The 26326-nt window shown below is 33.6% G+C and overlaps 3 protein-coding genes across 5 annotated transcripts; 2 read left to right on the top strand and 1 right to left on the bottom strand.

The window, feature by feature from the left end:
• The first annotated feature begins 2270 nt into the window (after nucleotides 1-2270).
• On the top strand, nucleotides 2271-8895 carry LOC109859879 (alanine--glyoxylate aminotransferase 2-like). 2 transcript variants are annotated; one of them, XM_020438563.1, is made up of 9 exons: nucleotides 2271-2361; nucleotides 4215-4310; nucleotides 4422-4540; nucleotides 4639-4873; nucleotides 6158-6251; nucleotides 6958-7166; nucleotides 7271-7496; nucleotides 7598-7996; nucleotides 8438-8894. In XM_020438563.1, exons 2-9 carry the CDS (start codon nucleotides 4246-4248, stop codon nucleotides 8546-8548), a joined length of 1458 nt encoding a protein of 485 aa, XP_020294152.1. In that variant the 5' UTR covers nucleotides 2271-2361; nucleotides 4215-4245; the 3' UTR covers nucleotides 8549-8894. The 2 variants fall into 2 exon arrangements, with proteins under 2 accessions (XP_020294152.1, XP_020294153.1); XM_020438564.1 differs by having other exon boundaries at nucleotides 2307-2378; nucleotides 8438-8895.
• Nucleotides 8896-12419: 3524 nt separating this feature from the next.
• Nucleotides 12420-19293, top strand: LOC109859878 (vitellogenin-like). Its single transcript, XM_020438562.1, has 7 exons — nucleotides 12420-12526; nucleotides 12957-13654; nucleotides 13874-14731; nucleotides 14892-16035; nucleotides 16144-17751; nucleotides 17963-18345; nucleotides 18432-19293. Exons 1-7 carry the CDS (start codon nucleotides 12496-12498, stop codon nucleotides 19014-19016), a joined length of 5307 nt encoding a protein of 1768 aa, XP_020294151.1. The 5' UTR covers nucleotides 12420-12495; the 3' UTR covers nucleotides 19017-19293.
• Nucleotides 19294-20954: 1661 nt separating this feature from the next.
• Nucleotides 20955-24625, bottom strand: LOC109859882. Of its 2 annotated transcripts, XM_020438574.1 has the most exons (5): nucleotides 24203-24625; nucleotides 23185-23310; nucleotides 22598-22814; nucleotides 21723-21899; nucleotides 20955-21218 (listed from the first exon to the last, which is right to left on the bottom strand). In XM_020438574.1, exons 1-5 carry the CDS (start codon nucleotides 24364-24366, stop codon nucleotides 21087-21089), a joined length of 816 nt encoding a protein of 271 aa, XP_020294163.1. In that variant the 5' UTR covers nucleotides 24367-24625; the 3' UTR covers nucleotides 20955-21086. The 2 variants fall into 2 exon arrangements, with proteins under 2 accessions (XP_020294163.1, XP_020294164.1); XM_020438575.1 differs by lacking the exon at nucleotides 23185-23310 and having other exon boundaries at nucleotides 24203-24614.
• Between the last annotated feature and the right edge of the window lie 1701 nt (nucleotides 24626-26326).

Genomic DNA, 26326 nt, shown 5'->3' with positions numbered 1-26326 from the left:
CGCCCTTCAAAGACGACGTTGATCGAGTGTTGCTATCGTTGACGGAATATGGTTTTGTCAAGAAGCATATCGATGAGTTTTGGAGCGACAAAAGAACAGCATCGAACACGAACGAAACGAAGGAATTGATTCCCAATGACATGTCCGCTTATGTTGCTATTGGTCTGATTCTCATAGGTCACGGGATATCCCTTGCTGTATTCGCAGGAGAATTGTTAATCGATCAAATTGCGAAACACAAGTTTCTAATGAGTGCCAAGCGTTTATGTTGTTTCAAGTTCATAAAAATTCCAAAACAGTGAAACTTTAGCGCTAAAAATATTCTGACAAATATACTGAAAGACTGCCGTGTGTTTAAAGACTGTCTGTCTGTTCATCCAAGTACGTCAATTAAAGATGACTTTGAAACAAGGTGTCAAAACATCTTGAAATGATTTAATTTATTTAAATACTCGTTGCAATAATATCTTGCATTTGGTTTGCCAAATTTGTACACTTATTTTTTGATTATTTTTTGATTAACGTTATGAATTTGAGGTCATACTTCTCGATTTTATCTTAAGAGAGAATTAATTTTATCTTTTTTTTTATATTGATTTTATTACACAAGTAGAGAATATTGGATTAATACTAGAGTGCACAAATACATGTGCCTAAATAAATAAAAAACTTTTAACTAAATTCGATTATGTAATACATCTGTAAGACTCGAGTTATTGGAAGATCATAAATTGTGAAAACGCGCTGACCAAATGAGATATACAAGAGTCTCTCGTTTGAAGAATATTATCTTATGAAAGATGTGTATGTATATATGTATATATATATATATGTAGTGTGACGCAAGTATTTAACAAATAAGAGCACGACACATCGGCGCTGCGCCTCTCAACCAATCAAATACTTCAAAACAATTTGCAATTTGCGCTCCGCTTAAGATTTGACATCAATGCAACGACGATATCAAGACGACAAAAATAATCCCCGGCAACTGGCACGGCGCCTACTTGCGATATCTCGCAACAAATATTTGGCATTTTTTGCAAAATGTCTCACTGCGAATGATCTTAATTATTACATAAGCGCTAGTTGTTGCAGAAAGCACTAATTGTCGAAGTGTGATTGCACGAAATGAAAATATATCTTTATAACAAAAATAAATATATCCTTATAATAATAATGATAAAATAAAACTTCTTAAAAGTGAACAGATGTGAAATAATTATAACGGATTAAAATAAGCCGATCTGGAAATCATAGGTAAAAAAAAAACGCTTTCTTTTAGAATCTTACAAACACATGACTTGAAAAATTGTTGTTATCGTTCGAGAACTGTTAAGAAAGACGATATGAGCGGAATAAAAATAGACGACTTGTGGATGTTTTTTTTTTAAATTGTTAATACAACAATTTTTAGCTCTGCGTTGACGATGGAAGATTTGTGATCGCGCGAATACAATACTTCTGTTACGCGGTACGACAGTTGCGTATCACGAGATTAGTACTATCATCTAAACTGCCCGATAACACGTATCACGTGTCACGCTTATCGTTATCATCGTCAGAACGTGCTTTCTGCACGTGGACATTTGCTTTCGTAACTACGATGTTTGTCGGCGGCTTTAGCAATAACGCTCATACGCTACAACATACACGAAGAATATCTTCTCAAATTGTATGATATAATCAGAAATTACATATGTGCTCTAACAAAGAGGAACGCGAACATTATTTTCTAAATCACGAAAATCTCCTAGATTTTAATTAGCAACTAACTAAATGTACCTCGCACAGAAATCAATATATTTCTTTTTAATTACACGTTTGTTTGCAATTGTTATTATCTGATCAAGTGTTTTTTTTTAATTCTATCTCTAAGCTAAGTAAATACAAGTTGACGATACATTCTGCTAAACCTTGTTTTTACGATGCCAATGTCAAACGCACACAAGGCCGCTCTACTTTATTTCACCTAAAAATAGCGATACACACATGTTGTTGGCACCCGCGCATCATGAACACTTACTATTTTATATTTGTACACTTTTTTAGTTAGTTGTTGTTTCTATTTTTGAAACAAATAATGCCGGCATATGTAATGGCGCAATTCTGTCTCATGCAAAGAAAATCTATCGAAATGTGAACAATCAACGTATAGATAAAAATATATGAAAGGTGGGGTGTGTTGATTGTAGAGGGAAAGCCGTTGGTCCGATACGCGTGCGCGTTCACGTATTTTTCTACCCCCGCCGGATATACTCTTCTCTATATATGACGTCACCAGTATAGGTCACTTCACTTTGCTTTGAGCTTGCAGTAATTCACCGTAAACGCAGTCGTGACGTCGACCGACAAGTTCAGGTACGATTAACATAAAGGTTGGTTTTACAATACTAATTACTACTCAAAATTTCTAAAAAAAATAACTAACATTATATAACTTTGTATAAAGGTCACGTCTTTTACTGAATAAAAAAAAATAACAATATTACGATTGAAATCTAACAATAAATCTTACGTATTATTATATATGTTTAGCAATATATGATATACGAGTATATTTTAGTTATCTCTCTTTCAAAAGAGTTAACGTTTTTTTTTTTTTTTTTCAAAATCTTGAACTATTAATATAAAGAACAATTGCAATAATTGTTTGTCACGCTAAAATAACTTCAGTCAGAATGTAGTTGATTACGCAATATATATAACCCGCTACTCAAGCATATTGAAGAACACTACTTGCATGTGATAATCACGCTGATATAACAAACGTATTATCCTACTGGAAAATTACTGTGTTCAGGCACTTATCACAATATCAAAGATTTATTCAAAGCTATTCATTGCTGCATTATTCAACTGCAAACTTGGAAAAGTTTTAATAGAAGTAAAATTTTAGTAATTTTTTAAATTTAATTCTAAACAATTGGAATAAGAACTGTTGGCCATCTGATCAATTTTAAACGCTTATAACTCAAAAAAAAACCTCTTACACTCTCGACATTTTATCAAGAGATTTTTGTCTCAAAGTAACCTGAGAAACGCGTTATTTAAATTATAGTTTGATATGTACAAATATACAAAGATACTTTATCTTGAGACAACAATCTTTATCTATATGTACACACACAGTGTATACATAGATATATACAGTAAGTCGGATAAAGTATTACAAATTTATATTTCGAAACCAAAGCATTTTTTAGAGAAAAATGTTTTATACACAAATTTTGTAACTTTTAAAAAAGAACATAAAATAATGTTATTGGTTTGACCTCGGATAGTCGCTTGAAGATCAAATAAGGATTATCTTTAGTTTCTTAAGTGGAAACATTTCTCATTCTTTAGTGCATATTCTTGTAGCTCATTTCGAAAGTTCTTCAAAACTATACTATAAAGTAGTTTTTAGTAATTACTTTTTGAGTTATAAGGCTAAAAAAAAAAGCCGGTATTAGCACTCAGATGTATCACGCGGAGATTGCCCGTCGGATTTACGGAAAAATCTTTTTAAAAGAAAATTTAACGACAACGATAACGTACGAAACGGGGTATACGTTGCTGCCGGCCGGCTCGAAAGTGAGTAAATATATAGCGCGCCTTAACAATTGTATCACAAAAATATTCATCGCTCTGTGCATTATTGTTATCGTTAAATTTTATGTAACATTGTTAATGATTTGTAATACGTATTTTTAAAATAAATTATTCTAATAATTTACTTTAATTTCTAAAGAACTCGAGGATTATCTCTTTTTAAATATATTATTTCAAATAAATGTTTTTGAAAAGGTGTATAATATGTTAATGAGGGAAAATATAGACTATAAAGAATAACTACAGAGAGCGGCTGAAATTATATTCGCGTCTGAGAATATTTCAAAGACTTTTAAAACTCAGTTTAGCAGGAGTTTCTATTTAAGAAATTAAAGATGATCTTTATGTAATCTTTAAATGATTATCCAAGGTCAAACCATCAATCAGAGACCTTATGTTCCTCTCGAAGTCACAAAATTTTTAATATAACATCTTTGTCTAAAACATTTTTCTGCTTTTTCTGTGTTTCCGATATAAATTTGTAACACTTTATATATAACTCACCATGTATATGTACATATATGTAGTATAAATATGTATGAATATAAAAATTAAAGAAATAATATAAATAATTAAAAAGTAATAATTTGATAAATAAATTATATTTGATGTATTGACAGTGTTGAAAGTTCCAACTGTACACGTATTATTATGGCGGAGTCTTTAGAGCAATTGCCAAAATCCGATACTATACGACTTCGCGATCGTTATATCGGGTAAGTAACATTTAAACTCTAGAGCTAAAAATATATAGTAATGAGCATATAACTTTGAGTAAAAAAAAAAAAAAAACAATAAAGAGAATTTGTCATTTATTTTGATTTTAGGCAATCATGCACGTTGTTTTACAAGTCAAATCCGCTAAAAATCGTCAAAGCCGAAAAACAATACATGTATGATGAGAAAGGCAATCGATATCTAGACTGCATAAATAACGTTGCACACGGTATGATTTCACAATTTCTTTACGTCACATCTTATATCAGATAATATTATAATAAATTTTAATGAATAATTAATTTTAATGAATTTCAATATTTGCAGTTGGTCACTGTCATCCTGACGTTGTGCGAGCCGGACAAGAACAAATGGCCTTGTTGTCTACGAACAATCGGTTTCTTCACGACAATTTGGTGTTGTGCGCGAGTCGGCTGGCGTCGTTTCTCCCGGAACCGTTGTCCGTTTGCTTTTTGGTGAATTCTGGAAGCGAGGCCAACGATCTTGCTATTCGTCTTGCTCGAACGCACACCAACAACAACGACGTCATTACGCTGGATCAGTAAGTCCTTTTGTTTAAACCGTCGGAACTGCTCTGCATACAATCATTTTTTCAATAACATTTAACGCTGAGTTTCATGCGCTACCGCCACATCTGAAGTGAAAAAATAAATACTGAAAAAAAAAAAAATTTCCAATGTTCGTTCCGCACTCTCGGACTTCGTCTTCTTCTTCTCTTAATGCAAGCAACTAAGCAGCTATGGCCTCAAATATGTTGGATATTTCAGGTTACGAACAAACTTGATGATGTGAGAAATTACACCGTCCAAACTAATGGAATCGATCTATCTTTTGATTGCTTGCAGCAACTTTCCGCTCTAAATGCCCAGAGGGACGCGAGCGTCGAGAAGACAAGGCGTTCCGAGAAAATCGTGTGCATGAGTCGGCAAAGTGGGACAAATCGGATATGCGGACATCCGATTCTCACCACGGCGGAAATAGCAATTCGCCGCCATAAAGATCTTGATCGCTGTTTTAGGTGGAGTAAGTCTTAAGACGACGTATGATATACACACAAAACTAGATTTTATTTTCTTTCCCTCCCTAACGACAGAAATGATGCCGCCTGAATAACGGACTGGACTTATCCAGAGAGACAGAGAAGAAAGAAAGCGAAAAAGAGAACTAGACAGAGTGATAAACGCTAGACAATAGTTCGATAGAAATGTCATGAATTAGACAAAGCGTTGTGCGTGTTATCAATTGTGTGCTAAATTAAACTTTTATTAAAGTGTGCTTAATATTCTTATTAAGCGCATTTTGTACCGATTCCGCGAATTACGATTAATTAACATAAACAAGAAAGTGACAATGATATAAAAAATGCATATTAATAATATTAACTATATTGTGATTACACAATTAATAAAATATTAATATTATTAATTGTACAATTAATTATACGTAATTGCGTACGCTTTGTTTTTTTTTTTATCATTGATAGACTCAGGGCATCGATTAACGCACGAATTAACAAATTACTATTGTCACGTCTACAAATAGCCCCCCTGGCAACTCTTTGGACACGCGCGAGTATCGTAACCACGATGGATGTCATTGATCGTCTTCGATGCGAACAATGAGGAAGAACTAAAAATTACAATTTCAGGAACTGTTGCGTTTCTTTTAATAAATGAACTGATAACAAACAATGTTTCTTAGAGAGAGAGAGAGAGAGAGAGCTACTTTGTAGTCAGGCAGGGCTTTTAGACGGGAGTCTCTTTTAAGTTTTGAACAACGCGAACCCGCGAAAGAAGGTTTTAAACGTTCGTCTTTCTGATTTTAGCGCTTATCACGGACATCTGACCACAATGATCGATATCTCGCCGTTTAAATTCAACAAGCCTAATGGTACCGGCAAGAGAGACTGGGTGCACGTGGTAAAGTGTCCTCACTATATTTCGTAAACTGTATCGCGTGTACGACATAAAATTGTAATGTGTGGTTTTTGTTTATTTATCGAAATTACTTGAATCAATACAAATGATAAATATGAATGAATATTAACACTTATACAATTATACAAATATAACATTGTAATGCTCGAGTTGATGATAAAATCTATTCAAAAAAATCTATTCAAATAGACATCGTATATTTAAAAGCAATTTTTTAAACTATTTTTTTCTGATTTAAAAAGATAATAAATTATATACATACAGTATGTCTCTGAAAAATTTTGATCAAGTCAACGAGAACGTGGGAAGCAATGGTCCGGACTCTACAAGCATGATTCTCAGTTGTGAATAAAAATGTCTTACTTCATGCAAATCTCTTAAGAAAGCAAAAGACGGAGCAGACAAGTAGCAAGTAGCGTGTGACACAGCTTCTTGCGATCAGCTGATTTTCACAACTAAAAATCAAATCTGGATTATCGCTTCCCACGCGCTCATTGTGAATCACATGTATTAATTAATCACTCAATAACTATTAAAAAATTTTTGCAAAATGGTACATGACTTTTTTTGGTTCAGATTAACCCTATTTATCTGCACACTTGCAGGCTGTGTCAACATTTTTCAGACACCCTGTATATATGTTATACAATAAATTCTATAACTAATTTTAATGATCTGCTTTCTTTAGGCTCCTTGTCCGGATGTGTATCGCGGAAAATATCGCTCGTCCGATTACGTAGGCGAAGATCTCGGTGTCAAATACGCCGAGGATGTAAAGCAGATTTGCAAGGATATCAAAGCCGAGGGACGCGGTGTTTGCGCCTACATAGCGGAAAGTCTCATATCGGTCGGCGGACAGATTCTACCGCCTCAGAATTATTTTCGGAACGTATACAAGTAAGCAATTATTTCTTCATTATTTATTTTTGAATAGAATTAAATTCTATATACGCAAACAAGATTTGAAAAAGATATGAAAACAAGTTGTTGTTGATATTTAGACACGTACGCGAAGCTGGAGGAGTTTGTATCGCGGATGAAGTGCAGGTTGGTTTCGGACGAGTCGGGACTCACATGTGGGCGTTTCAGTTATACGGCGAGGACGTTATTCCAGACATAGTCACAATAGGCAAACCTATGGGCAACGGTCATCCCGTCGCGGCCGTTGTCACAACACCAGAAATCGCGCGCAGTTTTTGCAACACCGGTATCGAATATTTCAACACGGTTAGTTTGCGAGAAAATTGTTGTTATACATATGGTTCGACATTAAAATTTAATAAAAAAATACTCGTCCCGCGTAATAACATTCTGTTCATTCATTCCAGTACGGTGGCAATCCCGTATCCTGCGCAGTGGCGAACGCGGTGATGGAAGTGATCGAACGTGAAAATCTTCCGGAGAACGCGTTGAAGGTCGGTAGCCATCTGATCGCGGAGCTGAAGAAGTTAGCGAAGCGACGGAAGATCATCGGTGATGTGCGCGGTGTTGGATTATTCGTGGGTATCGAGTTAGTACGCGACAGGATCAAAAAGATACCGGCGACCATGGAGGCTCAGCATATAGTATCTAGAATGAAAGAGAAGAAGATTCTCGTTAGCAGTGACGGGCCTGATAACAACGTTCTGAAACTGAAACCGCCAATGGTTTTCAGTATCGAGAATGCTAACCATTTTGTGTCTGTACTTGACGAAGTTCTCGAAGAAGTCGACATTGACTTTGACGAGGTAATTTACGTATTATACGTAGCGCGCGCGATAATTGAATATAAAAACCACAAAAAAAAACTTGATAAGTCACATTTTCGTACTTTTAGAAGAGAGCGATTTTAAAGTTTTAAACGCGTTCGTGTATTTCTCTGTACACGTTTGATGCTTATATCTCCGAATTTATCAAGAATTTTCAACTCTCGCGCTTTGGACAATTAAAATATTCTATTTTAACTACAAAATAACATCAAAAAAATAGAAAATCGAGAAAAACGGACTTATCAAGTTCTTCTTCTGTGATTTTCACATATCTAAGCGATTACATTAAATATTCTTACCAAGTAAATTTATATACAAAAAATAGAAACAATTTTACGATGTGCAGTTTTAAATAGTTTGTTCAGTGCACGTGTAATTTAAAAAAAAGCTTAATTCATAATTTATTAATACTTGTTACAGGAACCGGAAACTGCTACAACCATTATTAAAGCAACAATCTCGTCTATAGAGGTCGATAAAAGCATCACATCAGTGAAGAACGAAAATTCTTTATTTGTTCGCGCTACTTAATGACATATCTTAGAAATATAAAAATTTCATGTATATTTGGATCTAGCAAGATTTTTATATGTGAAAAGTATTATTACTTTTAAGACATCTGCGTTTTTGCTTTTTGTCATGCATTTTTTGTGTGAGTATATTACTGACTTATTAAAAACAAAGATAAATGAAAATTAGAAAATTAGTTTTATACTCAGATAAAAATCATATAAAATTATATATGATATATAATTTATATCATAATTATGATTTTACACTCCGTGAGAAATTATAAACCGGTTTATTGAACTAATTTTACTAATTAATTTATAAGTTTTTACAACAAAACGTGTTTATGTCAATTTAAATATATATAATAACAACCTTTGTGGTTAGCTCGCAACTGTTTGTTACCTTTGTATGAATCTGTAGTAATTTTCATTTTTTTTTTTCAGCAAAAATATATTACAATTATAAATTGTAAAACATATGTTTATAAAAAAAAACTTTTTGACTACACTCCCAGTTTCCTTTAACAAAACAAAATTTAGATTAATTAGTCGTCAGTATAATATACTTGTAGCAGAGTGTATGTAAAAAAGTTCGGGACTAGGGACTATCTGAAAAAATTGAATTTTTAGAAAAAATGTTTTACATAAAAATTATAGAACTTGAAGTAGTGTATTACATAGCAGTGTTAGTATTCCAGTACTGTTAAGGACATAACAACTACATAACTACTACTTTGAAATTTTTTAATGCAAATCCTATTTTTGATTGCATATTCTTATAGCTGGCTTTGATAGCTTTTCAAAACAGTAAAGATAATTTTTCATAAAATATTTTCCGAATTATTAAATCTGACAGTTACGATACTTGCGGAGTAGCACGCATGCGAATCAGTACGATAGAATAGAGGAACTAATTGAACAATTCTTTCTTGAAAAGCGGCGGCGGCTGAGCTGATATATTTTATATGAAACAATTTTTTTCGAAAACTTAATTTCTCTGAAATATTTCGACATGTCTATCTTTTTTATATACCCTGTATACAGAGTATCTGAAAAATTTTGACCGAGCCTAAGCGTGAAGATAGAATGGGTCACTCTGAACAGTCATTTGCGATTTTGCAAAATTCACAATACTTATTGAGTAATTAATTAACAAATGTAAACGCGTGGATGACGAGGATTCAGACACTAATCTAAGACGACTCTTAGCAAAGAAATGGAGAGACATTTAAAAAAAATTTGTTGAGATTGATCGTTTAATTTTTAATATTATATTATAATTATGTACTAAACAGAAAGCAATTTATAATTATGTCTTTAATTTGGGACAAATTGTGGGACGCATTGTAAAGTGAGACAAAGAGTTAGGGATTTTTTCTTCTAATTTGCGACGGTTGGTCACTTTACTGTAATTATATATAACTTTCAGTTGTAAAGAAAAATGACCTTACTTCATGCAAACCTAACAGCAAAAGGCGAAGCAAACAAATGATCTGCGCAAGACATGATACAGTATCATTTTTTGCGATCAGCTGATTTTCACTTAAATTAATATTTCAACTAAAATAATATATGATTTTTTGAGTCAGATTGATCAAATTTCTCTTGAACCCTAACAGACATCTTGTATATAAAATTCCATATTCATTAATTTTACTATTTTTGTGCATCTTTTCTTCTGCAAAATTTGTTTCCTATATTTTTCTTATAATTTTTTTTGCATAGAACATTTATTCAAAATTTCTATGTAAAAATATACTGTTATTTAAAATCAAATTAACATCAACAGATACCGTAAGAACAACAGTTAAAAAGGCAGAAAACATTGTTGTCTTATTTTATACAACATATAAAATCTCATCTAATATTTCAGTGAAATCGCATCAAAATTCAAAAGCGATATAAATTTTCTTGCAAGTTTTTAAGATCAATCATTATCGCAATCTGAAACAAGAAAACACGTCTTTGATAACTTTAAAAGTATTGCAACGGAAGTGTGTTTATTCACTTAAAGATTTTACAATTTACGTAGTTATCAGTAGAAAGTGTAGAAAACATCTCTTTTGACTGATATTGATATCTCGCAACCAGAGCCAAAGTTCGATATTTTTAACTTTTATTTTCCGTTTGAAATAAATCAACTTCTGTTACATCCGCAAATATCTTCCGCTATTTATCTTTTATATATATATGTATACACACACACGCGCGCGCGCACACACATACACCGTCATTCATCTCACATTTTCATTCATCGGTAACATGCTTTAAAAAAATACATATATATACAAGGTGTCCTATATATACAGGATATTTTAAATTAGTTAGTCAAATATCTCAAAAAGCTCGGCAGACAAAGCTGTTTCACAATCAGACAATTTTTTTATAGGGTTTTGAAAGAGAAAAGAGATGACGATTTTGAATTTTGTCTCTACGGTCATATAAAAGTCATTTTTGACTTTTGTGTGCATGTGTTTGCGTGTGCTTGGACCTGCACGCATATGATTATGTGTGTAAATTCTCGTTCTTATCATTATCCAGGATTAATGACAAGAATGTGACCGGGATTTGCAAGCTTTAGAACTTGATTAGTGTGAGACTCTTCGTCTCTCATGTGATAATGCTAAGAACGGAAACTTACACCCTGTATACATATATATATATATATTTCAAAACAATCTGATGATATTGCATTGCCTGCAATCGTTATACAAACGGAAGACATGCATGTGAATAGTAGATATGTAGCAGAGATTCAATATTTTCTGCAACATTTATCAATGATCTGTATCACGAATTCTTTCGATTTCGTCTTTTTTCAGTAATGAATGAATGAATGAATATTAATGACTAAAACTCAAATAAATATTACATTTGATTGCATTAAGTTTGTGAAATATATTAACATAACTATAAAATCGTTATTTTTCTATCGATAACGTTTTAGGAGTCGCAATGTACAGATTGATTTGTTTTAATTTCCTCAAGCAAATATCTTGTAAACAATACATGTTAGAAAAAATAATACATATATGACACAAGTGACAGAATATACGAAGAGAGAAAAAATATTATATGCATTTAGAATTATCTAAGATTAACGACGCGGGCGCAACAGAAATTCAATTTCTTGGGGTGTATGATTAACGCGAGTCTCTCCCGGACTTCGACATGTCTGAATTTTTATTTAAACAAAGACTATAACTATATATATTGACGCTGACGCAATATATTGAAATACATTGAGATTATTTTATATGTAATAATAAATTAAAAAGTTTATGCGCGCAAGAGTCACTCAAGAGTTACTCAAACATCTCAAAAATGAGAAACAAGGATATTTGCGTTAGATTCTTTTGCAAAAAGAATCCAACAGAAAACAGAGCTTATTAGTATATAAATATATTATTTTTGTAAATCTAAAATTTATTATATAAACATTATATCTACTAAATAAATAAATAAATATAAATAAATAAATATATATATCAAAAACTATGTGTGTTTCTTGGTTTATAATAGAAACAAAACCTAGTGTGTCCTGAACTTTCTAATAACGTTTATTTCACTTTTCGGACATTTTTGTGCTTTGAAATCTATTTTTATCAAAACAATTTATCAAAAAAAAAAATAAATAAATAAAAATAGCAATCTGCTCGCGTATTTCGATTAAATAGCGAAGCAAATAACATGCGCAAACGAAGTCAAAGTTCTGTCCGGAAGTTCGATGCCACGACCCCGTTTTACTTTTACTTTCTTAACTATGTTGCGGATGACACTTTTATAATCTCTCTCTATCGTATGCAAAGCTAAAAAAATTTGTCACGCGTGTATAACTGATACAGTTTCAAGTTCATTCGGAAGCTAAATGGCCATCGACAGGTCAAGCTGGTGGTGAATATAAATTGATTCAACGTGAAGAAATTGTCATTTTGCATTTGGCGCACTGGTAAACCACATACCATCATGTGGGGTTTGCTGGGTCTCTTACTGCTCGGTAAATATAGACTTTTTATATCGAACATATTATAATTTAATTTTTTTCAAATACAAGCATCAATTTTGATATGAAAAGTTTTTATTGAAAAAAACTTCAAAGTAATGTTCATATTTTCGACAACGTTATGTAACAAGAACAAGAAAGAGAACATTATTCTTCTATAATATTGTTCTATAATTTAACAAAATTTGTTTTTTTATTTGACTTGTTCATATGTAATCTCATTTATAAAAATTGTTTATTATGTGACTTAAATATTTTTGAATTATTTTTAAAATAAAAGTTTCATACAATTACTAAAAATTTTTGTGTACGACACGATATTTCTGTATATTTCATTTAAGCTCCTTTTGGCTAAAAAAAATACGTTCGTCCAGCTCAGCTAAAGAGCAAACTAAATCAGTATACAATATAATTTTTTTGACAGTTGGAGCGGTTACAAGTATCAATTCGGAACCTGCTTGGGAACTAGGACAGGAGTACAAATATGTTCTGCGAACCCATACATTTTCGGTCTTGGGCCAGGAGGATAAAATACAAAATCAGTCGTCTGGAATTGTAATAAGTGCTATACTTACTCTTCAAGTAACATCTTCAGATACATTGGTAGGAAATCTTGCCAACGCGCAATATGCTCAGGTGCATAAAGTACTGCCGGAAGGCATAGAATCTATCTCGGACAACAAGTTGGATTATCAGACTCTTCCTTTGCGTGGAGAGAATTTTACGATTCGCCTGAAGCACGGAATGATCCGACAACTGCTACTTGATCCCCAAACGCCCATTTGGGAAGTGAATCTTCTAAAGAGTATTGCGAGTCAGCTACAGCTTGATACGATGGGTGAAAATGCGATACCGGCACGAGGCGTTCAGATACCCACTTCCAGATCGCCTTTCGGTCTGTATACAGTTTTCGAACAATCAATTGGCGGCAATTGTGAAGTTCTGTACGATATTGCGCCTCTGTCCGAAGAAGATCAGCTCAATCAAGAATTAGTACCCAATCAAAAACTTGTTAAAAATAATGAAATGCTCATTGATATCAAGAAAACGAAGAACTACCAAGTTTGCAGAGACCTGAAGGTTGAATCCTTAAATATGGACAGGAATGCCAAAGTTGTTTCGGTAAGTTAAGTTTTTACGATAATATATTATCTATTCTAAGTGAGATAGGGTTTGTGCTACATAGTTGTAAAAAAAAAATATATATATGAAAAAGCAAGTTCGAAAACGAAACTGTCACATTTTGAAAATATAAATTTGGATTCCGTATCAATTATATTTTTAATGAGACCGTTGCGAGCAACGAGGTGAATTAACAGCGCGATCGTGTGATTATTACAGAGACTGTCTACAAGCCGCAATATTGTATCAGGCAGTTTGAAGAAGTTCACCATTCAATCTTCCTTGATGACGAGCAACATATACGTCTCTCTTGACAGAAATTCTGGGCTCGGAATGGTTTTGACCAGGTCGAATTTAACTTTACGAACGAAACGTGAGATTCGCCGACCTGTGGAAATAAGTTCTAAGCTTATGACGCCAGTCAACGATCTAATGTATTCGTTCGAATGCTCGATGGATTCGTTAGGTGCGTTGGAGGAACGTCAACAAAAATTAATGGAATCTTCTTCAAAAAAATTGAAAAATTTGAAGTACGTCTTACGTGGATTCGACAAATCATCATCATCATCTTCTTCTTCTTCTGAGGAGCTTAATCGTTCTGATCGAGACAGGTCTTCTTCCGACATACAATTGTCAATGGACAAAGTCCCAAGAAGTTCGCTACTATTCGACGTAGGCTGCGCAGCAAGACAACTTACAGACGAGCAGAGAATTAATAAAGTTCGTGAAATAATAAAAGACCTGATCGATGATTTCAGATCTAGTGATAAGGACTTACCCTCTACGCCGCCAAAATTCTTGCACGTAGTAAAGCTGATGAGAACTTTAGGAGTCGAGTCGTTAAACAGGTTAAAACAACACTTGCAAGAAGATAACATGAGAGGCGTCACTCCACAATTAACCGCCATGAACGTCTTCTACAACGCTCTTTCGCAAGTTGGAACCGAACCTGCTCTTCTTCTCATTATGCAGGCCATAGAGAAAAAACAACTGCAGGACTCGGAATTGGAAATAGTGATCAGAGACCTGGATAAAGCTGTGCGTTTTGTCACAAACAAAATTATTGAGAACGTTTGCGTAAGTATAATCATTTTTATGTACAATACATAATGACGAAGAAAAAAGAAGAAGAATTCTAGTGTTTTATTTGTCACTACATATATTTCTCTCATGATTATAAATTGTAATTTATTTGAAAGATTGATTGTAACATTTGTGCGATTTGATTTTTATATAGAAAATGATGAACAACTCAAATAATGTATTGAGGGAATTCGCGCCATTAGTATGCGGTAAATTATTACGAAAAGCAACTATCAAACGTTCTAGTAATATATACGTAAGTGATTCAGACGTAAAGAAACTGCTTTCACGATATATTTCCGTTATGGACCGATTGTTGCTGCAAGCCCTCAAGAATAACGACGTTTCGCAAGCGTACGCGCTCGTCTTAGGTTTGGGTAATACCGCTGATCCGATGATACTCTCAGTTTTGGAACCATATCTGGAAGGCACATATGTAGAAGACTCATTGATGCGTGTGAAAAAATTCTCCGGCGATTCCTCAGAAGAAAGGATCAGCTCCGAAAAAGATACTTCGAGAAATACCGATCTTTTCTCGAGAGAAGACAAAGGTTTAGAAATAAATGTTTCGAAGCAACTGCGTAAATTGATGGTTATGGTATTGGGTGAAGTGATCAAATACAATCCATCGAAATCTAGAACTGTTGCTCTCAAGCTCTACCTGAATCGACAAGAAGATCCCGAGGTACGCTGCATTGCAGCTAATTTCTATGTTATGTCCGATCCATCTATGATCCGCTTGACGCACATGGTTAAAGTCGCCAATATGGATAGTAATAGAGAAGTAAGCTCTTGCGTTAAGTCTTGTCTTGTTAACGTCGCTAATAGACAACCATTATCTAGAAAACAAAGTCTTGAGAGTAAAGCACGCACAGCTCTCAGATATATGATTCCTGTAACACCCACAAAAATGTGGACGTCTCTAATAGAAAGAGTTTCTTCTCTTTTCGTTGGAAGAGACGTAAATCCTATCTTAGGTAACGGTAACACTATCGTACCTTCAAGCGCATATCTTCGCATGGAACCTTACAATCTACGTTCAAATATGCAAACGATCTTATTTGCTTACGATGTGTCGGACATGAGACAACTTATGGAACGAATCATGTCAGGCGGAAAACAGAAAACACTAATGATGGACAGACAAACAATGTCGCAAGATTTTGAGCAAATAATGCATGAGCTTAAGATAAAGATGAAAGACGAGAAACGTTTAGAAGGATTTATGTACATGGAAGATATGTTTGGATCGTTGTTCTATTCTTTCAACGATTCCAGACTTGATGCTGATCTGAAAAGTAAGTATTCTAAATATATTTTAATATCATCTATAAAAAAGAACTTTGTTTTCTAAAACAAAAAAGAACAAAGCACTAAAATAAATCATTTTTATTGTCACGTTACAGAGTTGAGAGAGACCTTCCTGGAGAACAAACCGTACAATCGTATCCGTATGGATGTCTATGACGAACTATTGAGCTTACCGGTTGAGACCGGTTTTCCGTTTATATTTACAATAGAAAGGCCAACAACTTCAGTAATTAACGCTTTAGGGGTAAGACGTGATTCAGACGTGATTGAAGAACGCGTCAAAATCAACTTGTTATATTCTTCGAAAATACAGTATAAGGTTGGCTTTGTAACACCTTTCGATCAGAAGAAATACGTTTGCGGAATTGATAACAGTGTAAGCTTAGTTGCACCACTCGCACTCGACGTTGACAGAAAACAAGAAAAAGACGAAACACGCGTGAGCGTAAGACTACGCCCATCGCAGCAAATGAACACTAATAACAAGTTATTGGTGCTTTCTAATACGCCTTTTACGTCGATATATAACATTCTCGATTATAAACCTGTTCTTCTTTGCGAGAACACGCATTTAATGCAACTTTCGAGCGAATTAAAAAAAGATGCAATTCATTTAGGCGCATTCAGTTTGGTTACGGAAAGAGATGCAGCATCGTGTAGAAATATTAAGAATTTGCTTACCAATATGGTTAAGCCTTCCTTCGACCGCTACAATATTGCCTTGCAAACGTCCTTGAGCTCGGAGCAAAAAATTTTGATTGAAATTGTTTATGTTAAACGAAACAGTGACGAGGAAGACAGTAATGGAACACAAGAAGATGTAACACCAGGAAATGTAACAAAAGAAGATGTAAGTGAAGAAGATACGGACGAAATAGAAATCGAATTCGAAAACGTTGACAAAAAATTAAATAGTAGAAAAAGAAGGCAGCAGTTCCTGGCACAAGTTAAAAGGGGTATTAAGTCTGCTACTTCTAGAGTATTGGACTTGAGTGTGCTTACACCTGTTCACAAAGACCAATCGGTAACTAATTACGTCCTTACTGTCGCGTTAGCAAACAGCAAAGTAGACAGTGATGCTCGAATCCTTGCCTATTTTAATTCTCAAACAGAAAATGAGAATGTCAAACTGGAAGGTAATTTCAGTGGATTGGCAAGATTGAAACCTGTCACGTTAGAAAACTTGGAACAAGCAGTACAATTCGACAATTTGCACGATAAATTTATTGTTAACGTGGGATTCAAAAACCAGAGCAAAGATATGGAACTGAAATCGAGAGGAGTTCTCAGCCAAAGTGACAATTTGAGAAGACTAATACAAAACTCGAATATAGTCCGACAGTGTTTACAGGCACTGAGAGGCAATAAAGGCTTACGGTTGTGCAGAAAGGCCCTGGCACTCGTCAATAAAAAGGATATCCTCAAGTTATCATTGAAGTTTAACGATGAGTTTTCACGGCGGCTAAACGAAACAAAAGTTATCCGAAACGTTATGGATCGGACCGTTCTTTCCCAATATATAAGTTCATTTAATATAGTTAGTCCAAAAAATGTTGATGAAAATATTGTAGATATAGAAGTTAAAACGCCATTGAATGCAGAACGTATGGATCTCACTTTACATACTCCAAAAACAAATATTGCTTTCTCTATGCCAAAACAATACGAACAAACACTGCCACGTTTGATTGCACAAGAACAATGTAAGTTATATATACATATATATTATACAAATTATTATATATATGTTTATTTCTATATATACATATAATAAATTCTTAAAGCATGTCACATTTCTGTGTATAATAATAGAAATAAACGTATATACATTATAATATAAGTTATTACACTTTTATGTTATACACAATTATAATTCTCTCTTGTAACAATATAATTTTTTGTTTTATTTTGCAGCAACCTGCCGTTTAAGCAGGAAGGAAATTGTAACTTTCGACAATTTGTCCTATCGCCCGCTTATGGGACAATGTTGGCACATAATGGCGAGCACGGAGGATCAATCTGCTGAAACAATTCCGGTAGTCCTAGTTAAGGACAATTATACCGATGGTATACTTGTTACCGTACTGGGGCGTGGTAGCGGAGCAAGATTTACTTTTCGCAACGAGAGTGGCTCATTATTATTATCGTTGGGTACAAACCCGATCCTCTCAACATCTAGAACAAGCGGTTATGTAGGATATCATCTACGTATATGGAGTACAACTACTTCTTTGAAATTAGTTACAGAAGACAATAAATTGGAATTGACGTATACTGGAAATACTGTTGAAGTTCGAGTGAGTAAAAACAACAACGAAGCATTCTAATAAATTGTCAGATTAATGTGAAAAGCGTAAAATATGTGAAATAAAACAAATTTCAGGTATCCAACGCATTACTCAATCGAATGACCGGTATCTGCGGCAATAATGACCGAGTATTAGCCAATGATTTAGAAAGACAAAACTGCCAACTGAACGCACCGGAATTTGTCGCTTCGTTCGCTCTTCTCAGCCAAGACTGTCAAGGACCCGCCTTGTTTAATAAAAAGAAAGCTGAAATGTCTCTGGCAGCGTGCGATCAACGCCAGACTCGTCGAAGCAACATTATCAGCGACATGGAAGCAGGACGCGTTCCAAGAGAGAATAAAAATTGGAGCCGCGGTATCACATCGCTAAATCGAAACCGATTAGATCTTGTTGAACATCGCACATGGTACGAGTACAACGCAACGCAAATATGCTTTTCTACCGTGCCCGTTCCGCAGTGTCTACCCGGCACTAAGGCCAAGATAATAGAGGAGAAAGTATTTAATTATCATTGCGGACCGATGTCAAACAAAAATTTAGAGTTGAAGAGTAGTATCGACAAGGGAGCACATCCGGATCTTTCTCACAAATCCGTGACCAAGTCGGAACTGCTGTTTGTTCCTAAAGTCTGTACTAGACCCGAAGATTCCGACTTATAATATATATACTATATGTTGAAAACAGATCTATATCGACAAACATTAGTCGTCACAAAAGCAGCCATTTGCGTATAATTGGTAGCAATGTGCCGCCAGTATCCGTCGACATAATGTTGGTTGAAAAAAAAAAAGCGATCTGTAAATATACGCTAAATACCGCACGTAATTAACTAAAAGTATGACACGTTTCTGTTATTCTTTTCTAGAAATCTTATAATTATATGTTATTTTCATAATACCTAACGTGAGCAAATAAAGTTGAATACGTTCAACGTAACTATTGGTGATTTATTCAATAACCCTAAGGAAGAAAACTTTTAATGGACAAGTTTGTGAATCAAGCGAAGCTGATTCAGTTAACACAATCTATTTTATTAATAACTTTTTAAATAATTCGCTCATTGATACGCGCGCGAAATTTTCGCGCATGCACCTTCCGAAACATTTGCACTTTCGCAGAGTAGTCCAAACGCTGCAAACGTTCATTTTTCACATTTCCATTTTTTTCTTCGTAAGGTTGACCTAGATAGAAAAAAAATCATTTTGCGTCATTTTCAAGACAAAGGAATATGCTTTATTTACAAAAGTGAGGCGGTATAATTATTTAATTAAAAATCATAGTAACACGTAATTGCGATTAAATATGTATAAATCAATTTTGCTTCTAGAAATAGGTACTTTTTCCTCTCTCTTGCAAACTTATCTCGAACTCTCGAATCTCTTTCTCGCATTTCTCGAAGTACGTGCCGCGAAACATCAAAGAGGGTTTGCGATCAATTTGACACTTTTTGCAAGAGGATTCCGTTCATCAAAACATTTCAACATTTCTTCGATGTGTGTGTGTGTGAAGCAAGTTTTGTCGATTCTCGTAATAACACCCGGAACACCCGTTCTCAACAAATGATGCAGCTTCATATCAAAAAAACAACATTTACGTAACGTTCGTACATTAAATTGTGAAGTAGATAGATGATAGATTTATTTAAGACTATAGAAGAGAGAAGATGCAAATAAAAAACAAGATGAATAAAATCCAAAGCATCTTCGCTTCTTGTTCAGTTACACTTTCCATATATTCTAATTTTTTCTGTCTGAATCTATAAAACGCGGCAAAGATTAAACATTGCGAATAACGTATTGCACATACGTACATTATATGCGAACGTACTTCTTCATGTTTCCCAAAGTTTCTTCGTTCTTCGTGTAAATGTTTTTCAACAACATCGTTTTTAATTCAACGAAATTTATCTTTGTTTTTCTCGTCCAGTAGCCTCTCCAAGCGCAGCTTGAATCCTGGTTGCCATCGTGTCATAATAATAACTCTTCCGTACTTGCTCAACGCATACGACCAAATATTGTCTAACGAATATCCTGGCGCGATAACCACGCCAATAACGTTGAAGAACCGTCTCGCGTTCTCATGGAGCTTGCGAAGATAATTGCGGATAAAAAAACTTCAAATGTGTACTTTTTACTGTCTATTTGCCGTGATACTTTCGTTAATACATTTTCATAATGACTAATCTGAATTTTGCGAACCGCATTAAACTGTTGATGTCTCGATGACAACTCGGCCAAATCATGTTTGGATTTTATCACATTTTGTTTAACAGAATTAACTCGCAAACGTTGACGTTATCTTTTATTTATCCTAATTGTTTGAACGGTGATGTTTAATGAATAAATAAACTGCGAAAATGAAATTATGGGCGTGATTAATAAATACTAAACATTTATAATCGATGTGAATGTTAGCATAATTAACGTCACGTGATTAACGTCCATTTGAAAGAAACTTTGATAATAGAAAAACTTATTTCTGTAGGCAGTAAGTGAACAATAACTTGACGGTTCTCTCAAAGAAAGTTGTAATTTAGTTTAAAAATATTATTATTTTATTTAAAAATATTTATAATAAAACTTTTATTGTACATACATTTTAGAGTATACTAAACTTGTTTCTCATACATATATAATATATACACACACACGCACATACACACATACACAAATGTCACAATATTTTCGCCAAAGATACATAAAACAGAAAAAAGTTATAAAACCAACAAGTTATAAAATACCTATGTACATCAAAACTCCTAGAAGTGAAGTCGATACTATCATCAAGATCGCTGTTCCGGTCGCCACTAGGACACTCTTCTTTTTTCGCGGAACTCTCGATACCACATGGAAGTCCTTTGACTGCAAGATAAATATTTTCGCTGTAATATATGTCACGCTCATTGAATGGTGATTGCCATAGCCTTCTCGAGGCCATTAAGTCGTGACCCCTTGTAATCGGCACGCAAGATTACAGCAATTAATTCTCAGCGATTCTTTATAATTGTCTATAAATAAAACCGTGTATGCCTTCGTTATTTTTTGTCATGATTATTTAGCGCACAACTCTCTTTCATATACAATACATATGGACGCTGCAAACACATAGTCGTGTTTAAACGAGTTATAACATCAACAAGATCCGCTTATAATATCAACAAGAATTTGCGTGAATTGTTAGCGTTAATGCGAAACATTAATTACTAATAACATATTAACAGTAAAGTTAATTTTGATTTTTATACATTGTTATAATTCGATTGATTGACCATTTCGCGTGTTCGACACTTCATATATGTGGTGTGTATATTAGTTCGTCGCTATTTAATACAAAAAAAAAAAAAAAAAGTGTGTAACTCTAGTTACCGAAATTTCGAGACTCTGCGTTTTTCGTACAAGTTCGTCCATTTTCTCGCCTCTATCAATCAGCTTCTGAACCGCGTCCATCAATATACGACGCACTTCACCCAATTCTTCTTCCAGCTTCGGTATCAAACTTCTAGGATTGACATTTTGGCGATCGATATCTTGATTATATTCTTTCTGAAATAATATCAATTATGTTTTATAACACGTACGCGTACATAATGCTACGTAGTTTTACAAATATCCCAGAGTATATCCAGAGCGTCTGAAAAATTTTGACATAACCGAAGTGTAAAGATAGATTGGATCAATCTGAACAAAAGAGTCATTTGCCGGTTTGCAAAAATTTGCAATATTTATTTTTTGAGCAGACAATCCTTTTGCATTACGATTTAAGTGGCGACGATATGTGCCACTGTCGAGAAAGTTGCTCGCGCGTTGGCGTTTCACTCGGTTTTTTCCTATTTCTTATCTCTAGACCTTAAAATCACGAGTCTGATACGTGGTTCTCATTTTGAGTCTAGAAAACATCACGTCTCTCACACGTTGTTATAGTGCAAAGAGTTTAAGTAATAAATGTGACTCAATAAGCGCAAGAAGAGCGAAGATTCGCACTCTGCGTATAATTTTCAGTTGTATCGCCGTGAAAATCTGCTTATTGCAGAGAAATTGCGTTACACGTTGCTCATTAACTCAAAAATTATGGTGAATTTTACAAAATAATGACCTTTCTCTCTTTAGATTGTCCCAATTTATCTTCACATTTTGAATGTGTAAAAATTGTTCAGACGTCCCCCGTGTATATTACCAAGATGAGTGTTTTGCACATTATTCTTTCCCATACGCTACTAATTCAAATCGTACTATCAACTTACTATCAACTTTTTCAACGGTTTTGAAAGATCAGCCGCTGCAAAGTGGGTCAAATCTCTCGATAGATCCGCTAGTATTGGCACTTCCCTGTAAACGCTCCGCAATCTTTGCAAAAATATCTGAGAGCATGATTCTAGCCAAATCGCTGACGACGGACAATCCGATCTCGATGTCAGACACGCATAATGAAGTTCTCCGAGCAACACGTGCACCGTATACCTAAGAAAATCTTGAACCTTAACATTGACATAGTGGTTATAATAACACACACTATATATATAATAGCTTGATAAAACATCTACAAGATGAGGCAATAACTTTGTCTTCAAATATTTTTGCTATTTTTAGAAATATTATGTTAATAATTACGTTAAAGTTGGTCTGGTATCAAGAGAGTCATAATATGCTAGTATAATAGTGTTTATGTGAGTGAAGACACTTCGAAGATTTCAAGATCACCCCCATCTTTTTTCGATGACATGCTACTCCACTAACAGAAAGATTATTATTAACATATTATAATCTTCTCTTTGATCATTACTAACATATTATGACCATACAACTTTAATGTAATTATTAAGGTACTTACAATATTTTTATATCTTTAAAAGTAGCAGAGATATTCCATATGGACGAAGTTATTGCCTTATCCTGTATATATAGGATGTCCGAAAAACTTTGATCAAGCCAAAGTATGAAGGTAGATCGAGTCAATCTAAACAGAAAAGTCATTTGTCATTTTTTGCAAAATTGCAATATTTATTGAGTAATTATTTAAGTAACAAATGTCAAAGAAACCAATAAACGCGTGAGAAGCAAAAACTTCGTAGACGTGTGATGATTTTCAATTGTAAAGAAAAATGGTTTATTTCGTGCAATATCTCCTAAAAACAAGTGGCAAAGCAAGCTGCGCATGACGTAGCTTCTTGCGATCAGCTGATATTGACAACTAAAAATCATACACGCCTACAAAGTCCGGATCATCATCGCGCTCATTAGTTACAAGTGTAACACATGTATTCATTAATAAAATTTAATAAAACTACTGCAAATTTTGCAAAATAGTACGTAATTTTTTCATTCAGATTAATCAAATCTCTCTTCAAACTTTTAGCTTGGTCAAAATTTTTCAGACACTCTGTATACACATATACATATATATATAATCTTATCGCGCGTTAATCCACGACCTATTACACTCCTTTAACGACTTTAGCGAGTGTCATAACAAGAACTTGCTTGTGACTTGTTCATATATAATGTATCTTATATTTTCCATATAAATCAACACTTTAAATGAAAAACAACTACGATTTGCTGAATCTAGGTATTTTTGTTGAATATAAATTTAGATTCATTTGGTCACATATTATCACGTTTTTACAATAACGCGTAATTCTCAAATTCGTACGCAAAATGTACATATGGTTTATAGTTATTTTGAATTATGGTTAGGTACATTAAATATATATACACATTATGATATATTATAATAAAATATATTATTTATATTATAATATGTATATTAATATATATATATACATATATTAATATATACATTTACATATACAAGCCATATGTGAGTGTATGCGAATACAAGATCTTACTTGCCCTGACTGACGCTGATTCTGTCATCTTCGATTGTCTTCAGACTGTTAATAATACCAAGAGCAATGGCGCGATAATCCTTATCCGCAGGATAATCTGCGATAATTCTGGAACCGGACTTTCCCCAGAAGGCTACTAGAGCGTAATGTACGATTCCGTTCATTTTAGTGAAAACGCACGCCCCGACCAGATGACAGACTGGACTAAATATCTCGTTAGCAGGCACGAGAGACGGCGCAAACACCGACTTTGTCGGCTGTTTACGCCAGTTTGGCTTGTACACAGCTCAGAGAGAAAGAAATGAAAGAACTTTTGATAACAACATGTCGTGTCACTTAACGAACACGAGCATCCATCCGTCAGCGAATGTTGCTTCAAAGACGAATCGCTTCGAAATTTCTCTATCAATCATTTATCGAACGATCGAATGTGGGTTTACTAATGTTAAAAAATCTAACCGTCCGCTTGATTAAACAAGATGATATTGAAGAAGTACCGCGTTTGCGTCGACAAAATGTCAAAAGTCAGAATGATGTAATACATTTTGCAAAGAGATTCTCTGTGTAATTAATTTTATTCTTATTTGTATACTTCAGTGTTTACAAAACTAGAATAAAATATTTAAAAAAAATTTAGTACATCTCAAAATAAATCGAAAGTCTTAATAAACATAGATTGGTAATTTTTTTTTTTTTTTTGGTTTTGATATGTTTATTTTTATTTTTTCGTATTTTTAATATTTTTATTATAATTTACGCAAAAAATAACACAGCTGATATCTTGTCTTACCTTATTAGAAAAAAGATATTCAAAATAATTCTCTTTCATGCCTTTTCGGATTCTAGGCCAAACACCAACTGTGTTATTTTTTGCATGAATTATGATAAAAATATATAATTGTAATAAAAAAAAGAAAAAAAATATCTCAAAAACGGTTCATTTGCGAACCTGTGTTTATTTAAAACTTCCGATTTATTTTGAGATATCTTAAATCTTCTTAAAATATTTTACCCTTTTTTTAAGTATTTTGTATATAAATTTGATAAAATATCATTGCATTTATAAATAATATATATTTATATTACAATATAATGGTAAATATTTTTTAAATAAACCCTTATCTGATATATTGCGCACGATTGAATTGTACATTATAATCTCTGTTTTCTTATCTTGATTATTATCTACGAATAACAAGTATTACGATTGCAAACAAGACAACAAATCCAACCATAAACACAGCATTTTTATGTAAATTTATAAAGAAAAAGAGTAGGGAGAAAAAGGATGAAAAAGTAAAAGCGAGCAAGAGTAACTGTCGATGTTAAATTATACTTCCTTGTGATAGCACTTATCCTCACCTTCACGCCCCCGCTTCCAGATACTGCAATGACTGAAACAGTATCAAAGGAAGTACAAATCTATACAGAATGATTCAAAATAAACTTTTTATCTTATTTTAACTTCTATTTTGTGTATTGTGAAAATACACAATCCTGACCAAATTCTGAAACAATTTTTTATCTTATAAAACTTTGTCTAAAGTTTAGTTTTTAAGTTAATGATAAAAGTAGTTGGCTTACCGCGAGTCAGATAAGATACAGGAGAACAGAGACGACGCAACTCACCATCAGAGTCCGTCACTTCCTATAAATTACATAAAAGTCACATACGGGATTTTCAGTTTATTACATAGTGACACACTTAGAGAGTCACGTTCTTTATTGTCATCAAATATTAAAAAAAAATATTTATAAGCAAGGTAAAAATTTATAAAGTTGAAAGAACTTTTTAATTAAGGAGAAACATGAAGTTTTAAAAAAACTTTTAAACTGCTAAAAACAAATTTATAATTTCCGTTACTTATATATATTTTCAGTAAATTTTTAAACCATAGCCATATACATATATATTAAATAAATTTAACAAAGATTCGAATCATATATGTGAGCCATTTAAATTATAATCCTCCAAACGTTAACACAGATTAGAACCGTATTCGCAGAAAAGATAAATTGTCGTTTTTAAACGCGTCTAAAAGATGGCGCCTTCGTTACTCTACTGTTCGAGTATCGACGGCTGGCGAGGGTGGCGGCAGCTAGTGGCGACAGCTGGTGGCGGTG

Source organism: Pseudomyrmex gracilis, unplaced genomic scaffold (assembly GCF_002006095.1).
Source record: "Pseudomyrmex gracilis isolate BER0280 unplaced genomic scaffold, ASM200609v1 scaffold_298, whole genome shotgun sequence".
Lineage (NCBI taxonomy): Eukaryota > Metazoa > Arthropoda > Insecta > Hymenoptera > Formicidae > Pseudomyrmex > Pseudomyrmex gracilis.
This window is presented reverse-complemented; position numbering and strand designations above follow the sequence as displayed.